The following is a 16840-nucleotide window of genomic DNA, read 5'->3' as shown; positions in this document are numbered from 1 at the left end:
CTTGTTGAGCATAAGTGACTTCTTTCAAAAACATCTAAAAAAAACCCAAAACTTTTGAAAGGTAGTGTATACATTAAAAACTACACAAAGATTTTTTTAAAACAATTTTATAATAACCCCTACACTTTTTTCCTCTAAAAATTTTTTAATTTATTTCTACCAGGCCAGAATCGTAAGCCAAAGTGTGAACAAGTAATGCTGGCCTTAGCAAAAATTGGAGACCTGTTCCTTTTTTCACTATTAACTTTTATTTTAGCATCATCCTAACATTTTACTACTACATTAGAGTTTCTTTCCAAAAGCAGATTTTAATAAACATATCTGACTTGCATTTGTTCTGCCATATTCCTCTGGTTATAGTGTCATGTTGGATGAATTCCCCACTATATACACAGGCATCCACATGTTCCGCTCACATTTTCAGTAGCTGATGCTCTAATTTGCCACGTCCACATCCATCTATTTGATGTATTTGGCTACAAATGTAGCTGCAATGTCCTTGTATGGCGTTTCAGAGTCTGAACGTGTAGGAGGGATCCGACAGACACCCCGGAAGCGAGGGGATCTCAGGAGCAGGTTATGTGCCAGGCCAACACAACTTGAGCTGAGCCAGTACAGAGACATGGACTACGAATTAAGGAAAAAGAAAGAATAAAAATCACCAGGAGTCATTTAAATTTCTAATATGAATGATTATGACCAGTAATATGAATTTTTAAATTCAGAGTGCTGTTTTTGTGAAGCATTCTCAACTTATCTACTGCTCCTACATAAGAAGGACTGGAGACACAACACAAATACGTCAAGGACGGCTAGATAAGCACAAGGCATCGATTTGTACATCTGCTGAAGATACCACAGAAAAGCTGTACAACATCTCATCCCTTTGTAACTATTCTCAGGTGGGCTTCAAAAACACAACCCTCCGTATGCCCCCTTTTGTCACAAGATCAAAAGAGTCAGAGCTATGTGCAATAAGGGGCATATCTGTGTAGGTACAGATGTGTAGGTACAGAAAACATCATGTACCACTGCGGTCTTTTGAAAAACAACATCACTTGAAAACGTGAGTGATATTTATTCATGTCATACAACTTAAAACCTGTCCAGACCCTCACTTAACGTAAAGTTACTGTACACAGATACAGCAGATAATGTTTGAATGGAGTTGCTGAGGGCTGGGACACTTACTGACGGGACTGTCGCGGCTATAGGAATCATCACCAGAGATATTCCTCTGATGAAGTTAGTCACACACTTTTGGAACTTTGAAGGCTCTAGCTGTCTGAGGGCGAATATCTGGAAAAACAGATTGGAGAATTGAAAAACAAACAAACAAAACAAAACAAGAAAAAATTTAATTGGTGAATAATAAGATCTCATAAAACCTGTCAAGAACAAGTAATATTTTACCCCAATTTTAAAACAAAAATATATAAACATAATATTATAATAGATTAGAGTTAGACAAATAATATTATATTATATTATCTGTGCTGGTCGCTGAGGAAATACATCAACTTCGTGCTGTGGATCGCCGGATCGGCTTTCACCGTGGACGAAGCGGAGTCCAGCCCGGGTGCCGCAAGCCCGCCGGCCACTCCTTCGTCGAATCCGCCGGCCGTTCCTCACTCTAGCCCGCCGCAGTGTGTGACGCATTTTATGGAGGACTGTTTCCTGAACCTGCAGTTCTGCATAGCCTACAATGGGTCTGTGCTCAAAGGCTGTTCTATAAAGTGGGGCAGTTCCAACTTTGCAAGGACAGTCTGGCGCTTCTGACTCACAGCCTGTAAGTATGTTTTTTATATTTAAAGAATTTGCCACTGACAATTCAAACGCGAGTTTTGAGCAGTGTAGAGTAGCGCTTGTTGTTTGTCATTTCTCCGATCACAAATGCAGACATGGTTTTATGTTTACGCAGCGCGATACGCAACGCAACGCGTAAAAACACAGTACAAGTCATTATAATCAGTAATTATGTCCCCACTGGATGCAACAAATGCCTCGTTTGTAATGGGTTTTATTGGTGTTGTCTCATCGCGCAGGGGGACACAGCATCACAGTATGGTAAGGGGCGTAACATTTCCGTCACACGCTTGAGGTATTCAGCCAATCACAACGCACTGGATAGCTGGCCAATCAGAGCACACCTCGCTTTTCAGAATGATGAGCTTTGTAAAAATCGACGCGTTTCAGAAAGGCGGGGCATAGAGGAGCAACAATAATGTACATTATGTGGAAAATAATGTGTTTTTTGAACCTTAAACCGCATAAACACATTGCATTACACCAAATACACAACATAATGTTCTTTTTAGCAATGTCATATGACCCCTTTAATTAATTAAAAATTAAAATAGAATTTTAGGGGTCTCTACATTTGACTACATTTGGACATTTGAACCCCACTGTATATTCATTGTTTTGACTATAAAGAGTGCATTGCCGTCATAGTCAAGTTTCAAGTGCTAGGAGAAATCAAACTTAATGTTAGATTGATTTTAAATTATATACGATGTAGCAAGTCCAAATCTGGAGAACTGCCTCACCTCTGTGATGAGCAAATTGATGAGGCCAAGAGAAACTGGCATGATCCAGGTAGAGTCTGGGAGAGTGAGGTCAGGGAACCACAGAGCGCCACCTGTTGCCAAACCTGCTTCTGATGCTGATGAATGTACAGAAATATGTATGGTAGTTCATTAAAAGCCTCCATGCAACAAAAGAACATATGTGGAACAATTGACTGATGAATGCAACTCACCAAGGGGAACATGTCCCATTCCCAGGCTGAGATTACGCAAGGCCAGGGAGAGACAAACCCACATGGGCAGCTGGACCCAGATCAGCAAGCTGGCCTTGAATGGGTGGCAATTATCTCGAACATAAAGCTCAGACACGATTCGTTTCAGGTTCTTCTTGAAATGGAACCTGTGGATGCAATTATTGTAATTAAGCGGCTGACATAATGAATCCTTCAAAGTTTTAGTGTAGTTGACAAACTGTATATTGTACTGTTTTTTTTCAGACCATGTCTGTGTGAGGAAAATTAATCTTGTTCAGTAAAAATATCTAAACATCTAAAAAAAAAAATGTACTGGAGAAGCACAATTGCACAATTAGATATTAGAACTTTTTTTAAATATTGCATATACGTTTAATATTTATCTATATAATTAATTATATTTAAGTTTTACAATAAATAATTGTACTGTTTTTTTTCAGACCATGTCTGTGTGAGGAAAATTAATCTTGTTCAGTAAAAATATCTAAACATCTAAAAAAAAAAATGTACTGGAGAAGCACAATTGCACAATTAGATATTAGAACTTTTTTTAAATATTGCATATACGTTTAATATTTATCTATATAATTAATTATATTTAAGTTTTACAATAAATATTTAATATTTTTAAAAAATCTCACATTTAAAAATATTTGAAAATTACTTATCCCAATGGCAAATAAAGTTTACTTGTTTTAATTAAAAATCTTTATTACTCGTAAAACTTGTCAAGAAAGAAAAAAGCTAAAAAAAAACATACCTTTAATAAAGATCTAAAACGATTTTCTAAAAGCAAGTCTTAATATTTTATGCAATTTTGCTTCAAGTAAATTAAAACAATGTTGTTGTTTTTTTGCAGATAAATTAAATTACTTATAATATTTTCTGAGACCTTTATTATGGGCTTTTTAAGACTTTAACCCAAGATATTGCAGATGACATGAAAACAATCCTTTCCTACCTGCATGTTTTCTCTGACCAGCCCTTCTCTTTGGCTCTTATAGGGATCTCAAAGTGTAACTGGCGGGCCAACACAGCTATCTCCTTCTGCAGAGTTTCAACCTAACTGGGGCAAAAGGGCACAAGGGTTACTCTTTTCCAGTCAGAAGTCCTTTTCAAGTCTTTCCAAAAGATACAAATTCCTTGGCCTATTAAAGCAGTAATCCACTGCCACTGGGACTCAAATCCTAAATACGGCCTGGATGGACAAGTGTTTTGACTCAGTTTAACAAATTACAAAATTCTTCAGATACAGACAACCACATGCATATTTTCAGTGGCTACAAATGAGAAACTCCAATTAAAAAGGACAATTGATTTGGCCACATCTGTTTGTGTTTAGATTTCAAAACATTGGTTTAAAGAGATGGTCTGACACACTACAGTTAATGTTCTCACACTGTGGGACATCAGTAGGGGAAAAAAAAGGAGGGGAGGCACATTCTTTTTCTGTTTCAATCCTCCTTCTTGGCAAGAGAAACATCCCACAGCTGGGAGAGAGTGGGCGAGAGAGAGACTCTTAATGAGGCACATGATCTCTAGTGTTTACTCTGTGATATCTGCTGACCTCCAAGATGTGCCTTACATACTATACTAAGTGCAGATAAACAAACAAATTCACATGAGAAGGGGCTGTTTACTCGCATTAAGCCTAGTCAGAAACCAACACTCTCATGTTGCAACCTTATTGAAAGGGACAAATCGTGACAAATTTTTTCTTGTACTTTTGAAACCTTTTGAGTTTGATGTATCAGCCATTTAAAAGGCAAAGCTCCATTCCTGGCCCACCCAGACCATTTATGAAAATTAAAATTTTCATAAATTAAAAACACATTAATGTGATGCAGAGACGCTTTACATACTTTGTCACTTGTTATAGCTAATTAATACACAAAAACTCGACAAAACATGGAAAAAAAGTGCATTCAAATAACACTGAAGAGATGTAAATCGTAGGAATAATGGGAAATGAAAAATGAAAACAAAAAGGGAAATAATTATATTCTAAAAAGAATATCCTATTTAAGAAAAGACAAAAATGGGCCTGTGAATTAGCAGAAATAGGTGAAAATTACTTGTTGACAATACAATCATCAAAACAGCAATTACCTTTCAGAAGTTTGTGGTCAGTAAATTAATACTTTTATTCAGCGAGGATGCATTAGATGTAAATATAAAATGAATGTAAATGCATTAAATTTATTGAAAGTGACAGTGAAAACAGTGAAATCTCTAAAGATTTCTATTTCAAATAAATGCTGTTCTTTTGAACTTTTTATTTATCAAAGAACCTTGAAAAAATGTATTCACAAAAATATCAACACTGATAATAAGATAAGAAATGTTTCTTGAGCAGCAAATCAAGATTTTTGAAGGATCATGTGACACTGAAGCCTGGTGTAATGGCTGCTGAAAATGTAGCTTTGTCATCACAGGAATAAATTACATTTTAAAATATATCCAACTAGAAAACTTTTTTATTTTTTAAATTGTAATAATATTTAACAATATTACTGTTGTACTGTATTTTTGATTGAATAAATGCTGCCTTGGTGAGCTTACTGACCCCAAACTTTTGAATGGTTGTATATAGTATATAGCTAAAAAAACAACAACAACAACACCACCACCAAAGCTAACAATTTACACAACTAAAGATCCATGCATGTACAATAATTACAACAGCTTCTAGCAAGACCTTTGCAATGATGATGGACTGATAGATTCCCAGGGGGAGAGTGATGGCGGTACGCAGGGCCAGTGTCATGCACATGATGCTGGCCCACCACGGCAGGCCCGTCATCTGTTGAGTAGACACAAGGAGCTGCTCTGTGAGGTATACAGGGGTAGAGTCTGCAACACTCTCATACCAGCTGGGTCGGTCTGTGGTTATAGTTCTTCTGGGCTGAAGCCCCAGAGTAAGTGTGATGGAGGTATTGCCAGCTAAGAGGGGTGACCTGCAGCAGAGAGGCCGGATGCTGTGAGTCCTAGTGTCCAGGTAGGAGGAGCCCTGAGAGACACTTCTGATGTGAGGTCTCAGTGTTGTTAGGTTGCCATAGTGACATGTCCGTATATTCACAATGGTTGTCAACCTGGTAAACTTAAGCCACATCATTATGGGTGAACCTCTGAAAAAAAAACATCAACAAAAAAAAAAAACACCAATGTCTCACCAATGTCTGTACACAAAAGCAAAATCCTTTTTTCCAGTTTTGCAGATATTAGCGATCCAGCTATTCTAAACTACATATCCTGTTTTTGTAGTTTTTTTTTGTGTGTAGAAAACATCCTGCTTTTGTTTTTGCAGGTCTCAAACTAAAGCAATTGTTGTAAGCATGGCATATACACAGCATGGCATAATGATTTTAACATGCAAGTTTGGTTCATTGCTCATTGGTTGTTTATGATTTAAGATTAGTTTTTTGTGTCCTTTATTATTTTTATTGGATGATATACAAAATAACCTGCTATGTATTATACACTTTACCTCTTTCTTCCTCTTGACACACAAATTATATGTCATTTATGTTATATTTCACCTTTTTATGTTCTGCATATTCTGCAAATCTCTTTAAAATAATACGTAGATTATTAGTATTATAATAAAACATAAAAATATGGATAATATTGTTCGAAAATATCAATTTAAAACTATCAAAACGCCTATAGACCACTAATCAATAGTAATAAAAAATAAAAAACATCAAAAAAATAAAAAAATAACACCTTAACCTGGCCAGAGTGTTACAGTAAAGTTAACTGAAAGAAACGTAAAAAAAACTTTACCTTCGTTTGCGGTTCAAAACGTAAGATAAGCAAGTTGTATGTCAAATAATTTGAGCGTTAAATGTGTACTGAAACATTTAATTTTCCCAGTATATCTATCTTTTTCATTCGGAATGTCAAAATGAGCAAAGCATGACAAGTCGCTTGAATATGACGTCATGGATATCGCAAAACATTTGCGTCACCTGATCGTTCATTTTTATTTAAAATAATTCATTTAGAATGAATCACAACTATTACAAACTACAGAGTAGATTCAATGTATTCTAAAAGCGCATTTATTTATTTTTCTATAATTCTGTACATTGTTGATATCTCCCAAAGCACCACAGCGCCATCTGTTAACAGCCACAGGCCAAACAGAGACAGTGGCGTATATAGGAACAACACCGGGCCAAGTTCATTCATCATGTTATTGCAAAAGTTTAAACGATTCCCGTTTCATCTGGATCTCTGTAACTACTCGTATTTAGATAATTCGAGTGCTTGTCATACCGAGGTTTGTTGATCTTTGTATTGTTTATCTTGATACATGTGCTGCTAGTTTTGTGACAGTTTCCTTCTAAAAACAAACAAATCCATGTGCTAAATCATACAGTAATTAATCAACTTCATTTTAGGGAATTGCTAGCATTAAATTCACTATTAAATTTTTTTAATGCTAGCATTAAAAAACTCTTCAGTATATATTTATATATACGTTTTAGGGTTAAAATATAAGTTTGAAATACAGGGTTGCCAACTTTCAAGTTCAGCTTGGAGTGAGGGGGGTGGGGGATATGCAGCATAGAGTCGCTATGCTCTATGCTGCATTCATTTGATCAAAATACAGTGAAAATGGTAATACTGTGAAATATTATTACAATTTAAAGTAACTTTTTTTATATTTTAATCAATTTTAAAATGCAGTTTATTCCTGTGATTCAAAGCTGAATTTGCAGCAGCATTACTCCAGTTTTAGTGTCACGTGATCCTTCAGAAATCATTCCAATATGCTGATTTAGACCTCAAGAAACATTTCTTACTTTGATCAATGTTGAAAAGGGGTGTGGAACAGCATTTATTTAAAACCAAAATATTTTGTAATGTTATAAATGTCTTTGCTGTCATTTTGATGCAATTTAATGATTTTTTTTGCTGAAAAAGGTATTAATTACTATAAGAAACCTTACTGAATCTAAAGTTTTGGTAGTGCATATTGGTAAAAAGTACATTTTGAACCCTGAAAGTAATGGTAAAGATAAAAAAATGAAGAGGTGACAAAATGAGGGAATTCAGGTAGCTTGAGTAGATACTACCGTATAACATTACATACATACATACTGCAATAACTCTGTTATTATATATGATACGAAATGATTATCTAGGGCAGTAGATATATGAAAAAATATATTCGTCATTTCTTTTTTTTTTTGTGGCTAAGCCTTATGCAGTGGGTGTAACTCTCTCATAACAGAAAACCTTTAGGACAGACCTTTTTTTGCATATTTTATATATATTTTATCAGCAAAGATTGAGTTCCTTTATGATCTCAAAAGCAGCGGCACTCACTGCCTGGAACCGAATGCCAGTTTGCTCCATTGATAATGTTATTGTAACGAAGGAAGCCCTCATTGTGACAGGACCATCAGTCTGGGTTGGACATCACATGGTTGGTGCTCGCATAAACCGTGGCCAGCCAGCGGAAGAAGCTTTCATCAGGGGTAGGAGTGTGCTCTCTGGGAGCCCAGTCTTTGGTCATGTCAAATGGGTATGTGACCACCAGCTCTCCTCCATGGAGGTTAGCGCTGAGAACAAATGGTATAGTTTGCATCCAACTGATGACGGCTCTCGTTTCTGAAGCCACCTTGAATGTAAGACCAAAATAATGAGATTTATTTAAAATCTTATGGCAAGATTATATGTATGGATAGGAGATTTATCATTTGAAGTCATTTAAAGATGGGAGGGGTGCTTGTTTTAATCAGTGTGACCTCATATGTGGTCATTACAGGCCTACTTTACCATAGCGTCTTCTGAAGTGTAGTGCTCTGGAATGGGAAAGTAGTGATTGATTAGTTTAGATTTGTCTGTTTCCAGCTTGATGGCATCCCACATCACTGTGTTCAGATCTGCAAAGTTGTGATTCATGTCAATGCCCTCATAACTATAGCGACCCAGTGACCACCCGGCCAGCTCTGAACCCTGTAAAACAAAGCAAAAAATACAAGCATTATGAAGACACTGACTAAATGAGCTTGTTTGTGCTTGGGATAAAATATAAAACACACAGAGAGTATTTATAAAGGTTATTTAGTATGCAATGAATGGATTGATGGTGAAATGATTTGAATCATGATATGAACATGTGCATTACTGTTCAAACTTTGGGGTCAGTAAGATTTTTTAAAGATAAATTAAATGCAGCCTTGGTGGTGAGAATAAGAGACTTCTTTCAGAAACATTAAAAAAATCTTACCGACCCCAAACCTTTGAACGATAGTATGTTGATGGAGAATAATTTTGTAAACAGCAGAATATCCATTGCTTTCCCCATTGTACCTTCTTGTAAGCCATTTCATAGCCATCAGGGTTCATCGAGGGCAGTAGATGGATGCTTATCTCTTTAACCAGGTGAACTATGCGCTGATTTCCACATTTGTACTCTTGGCATATGTACTCCATCAGGTTGAGCAGTTCGTTCCCATGCATACCAGCCACATAGCGAAACTCAGGTTCACCTGCAGGGGGAGCCAAAATGTCTTTAGATTGTCATGCTCTTTCAAAGAAAATAGATTTGGTGTATGCAGCTATTAGGAGTGTTATGGTACATAGATGTACAGATGTAGGGCTCTGTTTTGAAAAGTAACTCCATGCTTTGCACAGATTACTCTCCACCTCCCCTATAGAGTGTGCTAACAGAGGGGTCTGAAATCTGGCACCCTTTCTGTAGCAGTTCAGAAATCTCTGCTTGCCTGTTAAATGTTTTGTTTTGAAGTTCAAAGTTCTTTATCATAATTTGTCAGGCAGGCATAATGTGTGTGGCCAACATTTTTTTAAATCGGTGCTCTCTGGTGGAAAGAACAAAATAGGCACAATGAAGTGTGTCTTAAATGTTAGGAAAGTGACAGGCTTTTATATATACCCTTTACATAAGTGTAACTGTCATGAACTACTCCGAGACACGCAGGCCGAGGATCCAAATGCAGTGTTTATTCAGAGGGTAATCCACAATCGTGATCCAAACAAGGCAAAAGTCATATACCAGCAAAACAGTCCAAACAAAAACAAGAAATACGGACAAAGAGTAATCCAGAATAATGGGCAAAATAAACCAAGACACAGGAATACAGGAAATAACGGCTCAGAAATTCAGTACATAACACATACAAGACTTCACAATGAATGACTGAATGAACCAGGCTATATATAGGGTGAGCAGACAGAGTTAACAAGACACAGGTGCAAACAATGAGTGCTGATGAGTCCGGGCAAAGGATTATGGGAAATGAAGTCCAAGACTAAGTGACAGAGGTATGGGATGGAGTGCCCTCTGGTGGTTATCAAGGGCACTCCAGCTGGTGATCGTGACATAGCCCCCCTCCTAAGGAGTGGCTTCCAGACACTCCTAAACAAGAAAAGACTTAAGTCCAGGAGGAAAGTGGAGCAGACACAGAACAGGGGGAGGAATGGAGGGCCAGGCCCATGGACAGAAAGAGGAACTGGAGCCAGTGGTCCAGGAAGCCAGGGCGGAGCAGAAGACCACCGGGGCGGAGCAGGCGGAGCTGATGACCATCACAGCAGAGCAGATGGGACCGAAGATCCCCACGGTGGAGCAGATGGAGCTAAGGACCACTTCAGTGGATCTGATTGCGCAGGGGACCACCAAGATGGCTCAGGCAGAACTGGAACCCACCACAGTGGATCTGAAGGCCTCCAAACTGGAGCAGACAGAACTGCAATAGCAAGCACAGAGAGGTTAGAAACGGCCCCTGTGGCCATACCAGGACATTCAGAGAGTTCAGGAACGACTTTCATGGCCATGACAGGATATGGTAGAGAGTTCAGATAAAGCCTCCCAGGCCATGACAGGACAGGCCGGGAGCTCAAGGGCAAACTTTGTGGTTGAGACAGGACACGCAGGGAACTCACAGGCTGGCACAAACACAGGACTGGGCTCTAAGGCTTGAATAAGCTCTGGAGTGGACTTAAGGACTGGAGCAGGCTCTGGAGCAGATTCATGGACGGGAGCGGACTCTTGGACTGGAGAGGGCTCTGGAGCGGACTCATGGACTAGAGAGGGCGCTGGAGCAGATTCATGGACGGGAGCGGACTCATAGACTGGAGAGGGCTCTGGAGCGGACTCACGGACTAGAGGGCACTGGAGCGGACTCACAGACTGGAGAGGGGGCGCTGGAATGGATTTATGGACTGGAGCAGACTCTGGAGCGGACTCATGGACTGGAGAGGGCTCTGGAGCGGACACATGGACTAGAGAGGGATCTGGAGTGGACTCATGGACTGGAGAGGGGGTGCTAGAGCGGATTCATGGACTGGAGCAGGCTCTGGAGCGGACTCATGGACTAGAGAGACTGCTGGATCGGACTCATGGACTGGAGAGGGGGCGCTGGAGTGGTTTCATGGACTGGAGCAGGCTCTGGAGCGGACCAATGGACTAGAGAGGGCACTGGAGTGGACTCATGGACTGGAGAGGGGCACTGGAGTGGACTCGTGGACTGGAGAGGGCTCTGAAGCGGACTCATGGACTAGAGAGGGCGCTGGAGTGGACTCATTGACTAGAGAGGGCGCTGGAGTGGACTCATTGACTGGAGAGGGGGCTCTGGAGCGGATTCATGGACTGGAGCAGGCTCTGGAGTGGTCTCATGGACTGGAGAGGGCGCTGGAATGGACTCATGGACTGGAGCGGGCTCAGAAGCGGACTCAAGGACTGGAGCAGGCTCTGGAACGAACTCGTGGACTGGAGCGAGCTCAGGAGCAGACTCATGGACTGGAGCAGGCTCTGGAACGGACTCGTGGACTGGAGTGGACACCGCTGCCTCAGAAGTGGCCATCTTGTGGAGAGGTTCTGGGCTGGCAGTCATGATGGATTAAGGCTCTGGAGTGGAAGACACTACAAACACTGGGCTCGTGATGCTCAGTGTAGGGCATGCTGGAATCTGCAGTCTATCAAGCTCCATGGCCACCGAAGCTCCTATCTCTTTTAGCTTGTGATTGCAGGTGCACTATTGTTTTTTCTTTATTGGCAGTAGTCTTGGACTTTTGTCCAGTTGGTGTGGATGATTACAGTTTCTGATCATATTGTAGAAATACCCTTCTTGCAACTGTATTTTCTACTAATTATTAATATATTTTGAGCTGGGATGTTGAGATATAGTGAACAGTTTCTGTCTCAGAAAAGCCATTCTTACATTATATAAAATAATAAAGAGGGATTGAGGCGGTCATGGCCTTTTTCCATTACAATATCATTAAATTGAGAGCACAATGATTTATTCCCCCTAAAAACAGGTACATTTAATATTGGCTATGAATTTTTAAGCAAAAACAGGAAATATGTGCAACTGAGCAGCATCTATGCATATCTTACCAAGCCTGGCTGATTTATTTCAACAAATATTGATTCGGCTTGCAGCTTGTTGCCTCTTTGTAAGCCAAGTTGAGTCTTTTTTGAGAGTGAAACTAGGCGTCATTAGGTTCAGGTCCTCTGCAAGGTTAAATTCCTCCTCCCCACTCTCCGCACTATTTGGCTAACAGTTGACCCATTCAGTCTCAGCAATCTGGCTCTTTTTAGCCTTGCTGAGAAAACATCATCCACCCCGCCACAGAGGAGGAATTTCCAGAGGAGCAACTAACTGAACTTTGACCCCCACATGCAGACCACATCATTGATATGCCATTGATTTAAATGCAGACAGGAAATGCATGTGTCTGGAAAACCCCTGGAAAATTAAGGGTCCAAAAGGTGTTTTTTGCAGCGATGAACCATTTTTGGTTCCCCAAAGAACTTTTCAGTAAACAGTTCTTAAAAGAACCACTTTTTTTCTTAGTGTGAAGACTATTCAATGATCTAAATATCATGTTTCCACTATAAAGAACCTTTTGAGCAATAAAAAGGTTCTGTGGATGTTAAAGGTTAATAGATGTCAATATAGAATTTATTTTTAAGAGAGAAGGATCTGATTTGCATGAAGCGTACAACCAAAAATGATGATATACCCATTGGACAGGCTAGGAAATATTCTCCTGTATAGAGCGCAGCAGTTAGGGATTTCTAATACCAGTGTTGGTATTGGAAGTAAAAACTGAATATGAAAGGACTGTTAAGAAAAAGTAGTTAAGCCAATAATGATGTTTGGGTTTGTTATTTGGCCTCAGACATGATGCATGTGATTTATAACACTAGAGCACATAAATGCACTTTCATACTGTTCTCATTTCATAAACACAGCCGACATAAAGGCAATTTTTTTCCAAAGAGGCCATAACTTGTGGAGTCTTGTAGGCTGGCATTTCTCCACTGTGCCTGGTATTTTTTCACATTAATTGGGTCAAATTTCTTCCTAAACAGAATTGACACATGCTTTGATCCACTTGTGAAATGCTCTATGATATTCTAACACAACGGGTGAGGTTATTTCTTCCCACTTTCATTCTCTATACACTTTCTGAGGTCTGCCGCCATGGCTTTCTGCGATTGCATCCCTGGCTCCAGCCTGCATTTTGAGTGCTGGCAGGAGATGAGAAAACCACTGCCAGAGCTGGCAACCTCTCTTACTGAGAAACCAATCTCTAACCCACAGGCCAATGTAAACACTAGAGTTGCCCAGTGTAAACGGACAGGGCAAAGCAGAGTGAATGAAAGCGAGTGAGAGAGAGAGGGGCAAAGGGTTTTTGGGCTACGTTCCAGTTTCTCTCATGCAGCATAAAAACTGATAACTGCACTCACATGGAATTTGTGCCAGAAAACGCCACAGAAACGCCAAAGAATTTGAACTCCTGTTATTTACAAAATTCTACATACCCTTGGTCCTTATATGTTTGTTTAGTTTAACACATTTTACCTGTTTGAAACAGTTCCACAGATTTTCTCTCTAAAATCTGCATCGAAAATTCAAAGGTCTGCATGTTCTCCCTGGTTATCTTTAGGCACAGAGATTTGCCACTTCAAATTTCGATAGCTTGAAAAGGGGGTTAATGGCCTTAAATTTACTCACAAAACAGGTTTACTAAGTGTTTATATATCAGTAAGGCTCTGCGTATTAAAACACATGTTGAAAGTGAGATAAAGAAACACTTTATGGGCTAAAATTATGATTTTATCCCATAAAATATGTATTATTTACATAATAGTTTAATTTTTTTTTAAAGCAGGCGATAACTTTAAATTTCTCTGGTTTATTGTAAATGTTTGCATACATTTATATTAGCCAGGTTTAAGCATGATTACACAGAATATAGTTAGTGGTAGATTAACTTGTGTTGAGACTCAAACTCACCCAGCTCATGTTTGCCTGGATTGTCTGAGATTTCTATCACATACAGTTTAAGGCCCATGTAGCTTTTGCCAATGCTGTAAATGCGGGTGATATCAGGACACATCTCATTCAGAGACTTCATGAGCTGAAAGACAAATCATTTTTTTTTACTGCTTTTTCTTACATAATGTACTCTAAGGACACATCACATTACATCAAACATGGTTTCCTCAAAAAAAAAAAAAAAAAAAAACAATGAAGCAACAACTGTTTTATAATAATGAGATAATAATAATAAATGTTTCATGAGCAGCATATCAGAATGATAATTTACATTTCAAAATAAATTAAAATAGAAAACACTTACTTTAAATTGTAATAATTTCTCACAATATTACTGTTTTTCACTGTATTTTTGATTAAATGAATGCAGCCTTGGTGAACTTAAGAAACTTCTTTTTTAAAAACATTTTAAAAATCATACCGACCCCAAATATTTGAACAGTATGACAGCTGTGCCTGAAGCAAACTATCAAGTATGGGTGGCAAGCACTGTCAAAAAATCTCCGGGATAAAGTTGTAGACAGGCACAAGTCAGGAGATGGAAAATGTTCAAAGGCTTTATCAATGCCTAGAAGCACAGTGAAGTATATTATTGAGAAGTGGAAGGTATTTGGTACAACACAGACCTTCCCTGGATCAGGACGTCGCTCCAAACTGGATGAAAGAGCAGGAGGAAACTGGTCAAAGAGGCTACTAAGAGGCCTACAGCAACTCTGAAGCAGTTGCAGGTATTTATGACGAAGAGTGGTCATTGTGTGCATGTGACAACAATATCACAAATTCTTCACAAATGTGGCTTGTATGGGAGGGTTGCAAGAAAAAAGCCACTCCTCAAGAAAGGCCACATGCAGTCACGACTGAGCTTTGCCAAAACGCACCTTGAAGATTCTGAGGCAGATGAGACTAAAATTGAATTATTTGGCCTCGACACCAAACGATATTTCTGGCGGAAATCCAATACAGCTCACCATCCAAATAACAGCATTACTACAGTACAGCATGGAGGTGGTAATATCCTGTTATGGTGGTGTTTCTCTGCAGCAGGGACTGGAGTACTTGTCAGGATGGAAGGAAAAATGGATGGGACAAAATACCGTCAAATTCGTGAAGAAAATCGGCTGCCCTCTGCCAGAAAGTTGTCAATGGGAAGAAGGTTTACCTTCCAACATGACAATGACCCAAAGCACACAGCAAAACTGAGCACACAGTGGTTGAAGGAGAAAAAGGTGAATGTCCTTGCATGGCCTAGTCAGAGCCCAGACTTAAACCCCATTTAAAATCTGAGGAATGACTTGAAGACGTCAGTCCACAAACGCTCACCATCAAATTTAATTGAACTTGAACAGTTCTGCAAAGAATAATGGGCAAATATTGCAAAGTCTAGATGTGCAAAGATAGTAGCGACAGAGACAAATCCCAACAGACTAATGGCTGTAATTAAAGCAAAAGGTGGCTCAACAAAATACTGACACAAATTACTTTCCAACTCCGTGATTCTGTTTTTTTAATATTTTTTTTCTGACATGTTGGTGTTATATCTTTCACTTGGATGTTATAAGCTGCACTGAGTAAATACAGAGTAAATACAGCTGGATAAAACAAAAACTGTGTCCGTCTTCATTTCAGGCAGCAAAGCAACAAAATGTGATTATTTAAAAGGGGGTGATTCTTTTCTATACCCACTGTATATGTGGTTTTTGTTACCTGCCCACAGGGTTGCGTTAATGTAGACACTGTTGCATAATATATAATTTTTTTTATCTGCACTATATCAATGGGTTTCAACATTTCATAGTGACTAAGCAACAACAAAACAAGGCAAGAAAAGGCTCCGTCTTCCTCACCTTCCTCATCTCTTTGTAGTTATGATGTCTGAAGTCCAGTTTGTCCTTGGTGCCTTCCTCAGCTTGCCATGGGTAGATATTGTTTGGATCTTAAAACACAATGTACAATTCACGAATATTACTGTGCCCACATTTAATTCACAGTCTATTGTTACTTTTGTACTTAACAATTTGATAAATTTGAACAATGCATTGTTTTCCTTAGACCTGGGATCTGCATGATGTCAAAGAAAGATCTTCCATATGTGAGATGAATGAAAGGTTTGTGTTTGGCATACCTGGCAGCTCACAGCCCATAATTTCAGCTCTCAGACAGATGGCCCCATTCTTAAACCAGGTCTGAGGGTTAATGCGCATGTATTGTGCCACCGCCGGCTCGGGCAAAATGGCCAAGACTGGCATTTCGCTGTCCCTGTTCCCCTCAAACACCTGTTAGCATACAAGATCACTTCTGGTGAGTGATCTTATTGATACGATCCAAATGACATTTGCCAGTGGCAGCTGGCACTGCACCTCATTCTATGCCCAAGGAGGGCACACGAGAGGCTGGCACAGCGCAGTCCGCAGTGGGCAGGCTATTCTTTTCAAAAGAGCCGCTTAACCCTGCCAACTACTGCCAGCGCCTGCCTCCAACCTCTGTTAGTACAAACCACCCTGTGCCAGCTGGAAACACTGAATGGATATAATGATGTCACAAAGATACTGAGGCTAATATACACCAGCAGCAGTGAATGACACAACCTACTGTCTGGAAAACAGGGCTTATTTTAGATTATCTCTGTTAAATGAAAGGAAAACTGTAATTCAGCCTCAAAATTATGCCTAAAAGGGTCATATAATGAGAAATACTGTTGTTCTTAAATGGTGTTTTTTGTCCTCTTTTTTTTTTT

The 16840-nt window shown here is 39.3% G+C and overlaps 1 protein-coding gene and 1 pseudogene across 1 annotated transcript; both read right to left on the bottom strand.

Annotated features, from left to right (window-relative positions):
- Nucleotides 1-266: 266 nt before the first annotated feature.
- Nucleotides 267-6589, bottom strand: LOC107751346 (mitochondrial inner membrane protein COX18-like; the record flags this gene model as incomplete). The annotated part of the gene is made up of 7 exons (XM_016567042.1): nucleotides 267-627; nucleotides 1192-1299; nucleotides 2550-2665; nucleotides 2762-2928; nucleotides 3744-3844; nucleotides 5481-5882; nucleotides 6569-6589. Coding segments are annotated over 7 exons (1083 nt in total), but the record flags the coding sequence as incomplete, so codon positions are not given.
- Nucleotides 6590-8099: 1510 nt separating this feature from the next.
- The window catches only part of LOC107751341 (probable carboxypeptidase X1), a 13870-nt pseudogene continuing 5129 nt past the window's right edge, over nucleotides 8100-16840 (bottom strand).

The sequence above is a fragment of the Sinocyclocheilus rhinocerous genome, unplaced genomic scaffold (genome assembly GCF_001515625.1).
Source record: "Sinocyclocheilus rhinocerous isolate Xijiao unplaced genomic scaffold, SAMN03320098_v1.1 scaffold1233, whole genome shotgun sequence".
In the NCBI taxonomy this organism is placed as follows: domain Eukaryota; kingdom Metazoa; phylum Chordata; class Actinopteri; order Cypriniformes; family Cyprinidae; genus Sinocyclocheilus; species Sinocyclocheilus rhinocerous.
This window is presented reverse-complemented; position numbering and strand designations above follow the sequence as displayed.